This window comes from Arachis ipaensis, chromosome B07 (genome assembly GCF_000816755.2).
Source record: "Arachis ipaensis cultivar K30076 chromosome B07, Araip1.1, whole genome shotgun sequence".
Taxonomy (NCBI): Eukaryota; Viridiplantae; Streptophyta; class Magnoliopsida; order Fabales; family Fabaceae; genus Arachis; species Arachis ipaensis.
Genome location: NC_029791.2, coordinates 18,087,921 through 18,089,194, shown reverse-complemented (window position 1 = coordinate 18,089,194; position 1,274 = coordinate 18,087,921). Strand labels below are relative to the sequence as shown.

The following is a 1,274-nucleotide window of genomic DNA, read 5'->3' as shown; positions in this document are numbered from 1 at the left end:
AGGAAGTTAATTTTAATTTTAAAATTTAAATTTTAAATTAATTAAGTTTATTCATATTTAATGAATCTGAGATGTAACTCATTATTCACATTGTTAACAATTTTTATTAGCGGAAATGAAAAAAAAAATGTAATAGCAGATAATTACCTTATCCCTGAGTTTTAGATAGATAGAAAATAGGACATTATTTTAAGTGTAAAATAATTAACTTTTTACTCAACTAATTATATGTTTTTATTTAAATACTCTTCATATAGGGTTGGATAACTATAATAGGTGAATCTGCTAATTCTCTGTTAAACCAGTGGAGTAGTATCATAGAGGCACAAAATGGAACTGCAGATATAAAAGTTGATGATTACTTGCTAAGATTTTCTGGGGATGTTATTTCAAAAGCATGTTTCGGTAGCAACTATTCTAAGGGAGAAGAAATTTTCTCCAAACTTTTAGCACTGCAGGATATCATGTCAAAAAATGTCTTCAGTTCAATGATTCCAGGAATGAGGTAAGTAAATATATCTGGAATTCTTTTCCTTTTATTTTTGGCAGGTTTTAAATTATCCTTAGATATTCTTGATGCTTTTTGGATGTGTGTGAGGCTTAATATTTTTGGATAGTTTTTGAATAAAAAAATAAAACCAAAAGGTTATTTATAAAGATTTTTTTAAAGGTGAAAATTCAGGTGCAGTGGACTTCACGTAAAGTTGATAGATGAGAGCCGTTAGATGAAAATGTAGTTAAATCAGTCAAATCATTTAACGGCTCCCAGTTATTAACTTCACGTGAAGTCGACTGCACTTGAATTTTCACTTTTTTTTAAATTCCTCATTAATTATTGGCCTACATGCATGTTACAGATACCTTCCAACAAAGAACAATAGAGAAGCAAAATCACTAGAAAGAGAGTTGAAAAATTGTATACTCGAAGTGGTTAAGCAGAGAGAGAAATCATGTCATCGCAACAGAGACTTTCTGCAAATGCTTATTGAGGCTACCAAAAACAGTGATCTCACTCAAGATGCCACTGAAACCTTTATTGTTGATAACTGCAAGAATATATATCTTGCAGGTTCCGAAACCACTTCACTTTCTATAGTATGGTGCCTTATGTTGCTGGCTTCAAATCAAGAGTGGCAAGATCGTGTTCGCGCCGAGGCACTAGAAATTTGCAACGGTAGAATTCCGGACTCTCATATGCTCAGTAAAATGAAGCAGGTATCAATCATTAATTATTCATGCATTCTCAAGAAATTAATGCTTTAATCATTCTTGAA

The 1,274-nt window shown here is 31.4% G+C and overlaps 1 protein-coding gene across 1 annotated transcript in view; it reads left to right on the top strand.

The window, feature by feature from the left end:
• LOC107609756 (cytochrome P450 714C2-like) overlaps positions 1-1,274 on the top strand; it is a 5,414-nt gene that overhangs the window by 2,683 nt on the left and 1,457 nt on the right. The window contains exons 3-4 of the mRNA XM_016311778.2: positions 258-505; positions 858-1,215. Of these exons, the coding sequence (XP_016167264.1) occupies positions 258-505; positions 858-1,215 (606 nt within the window). The remainder of the gene's footprint in view (positions 1-257; positions 506-857; positions 1,216-1,274) is intronic.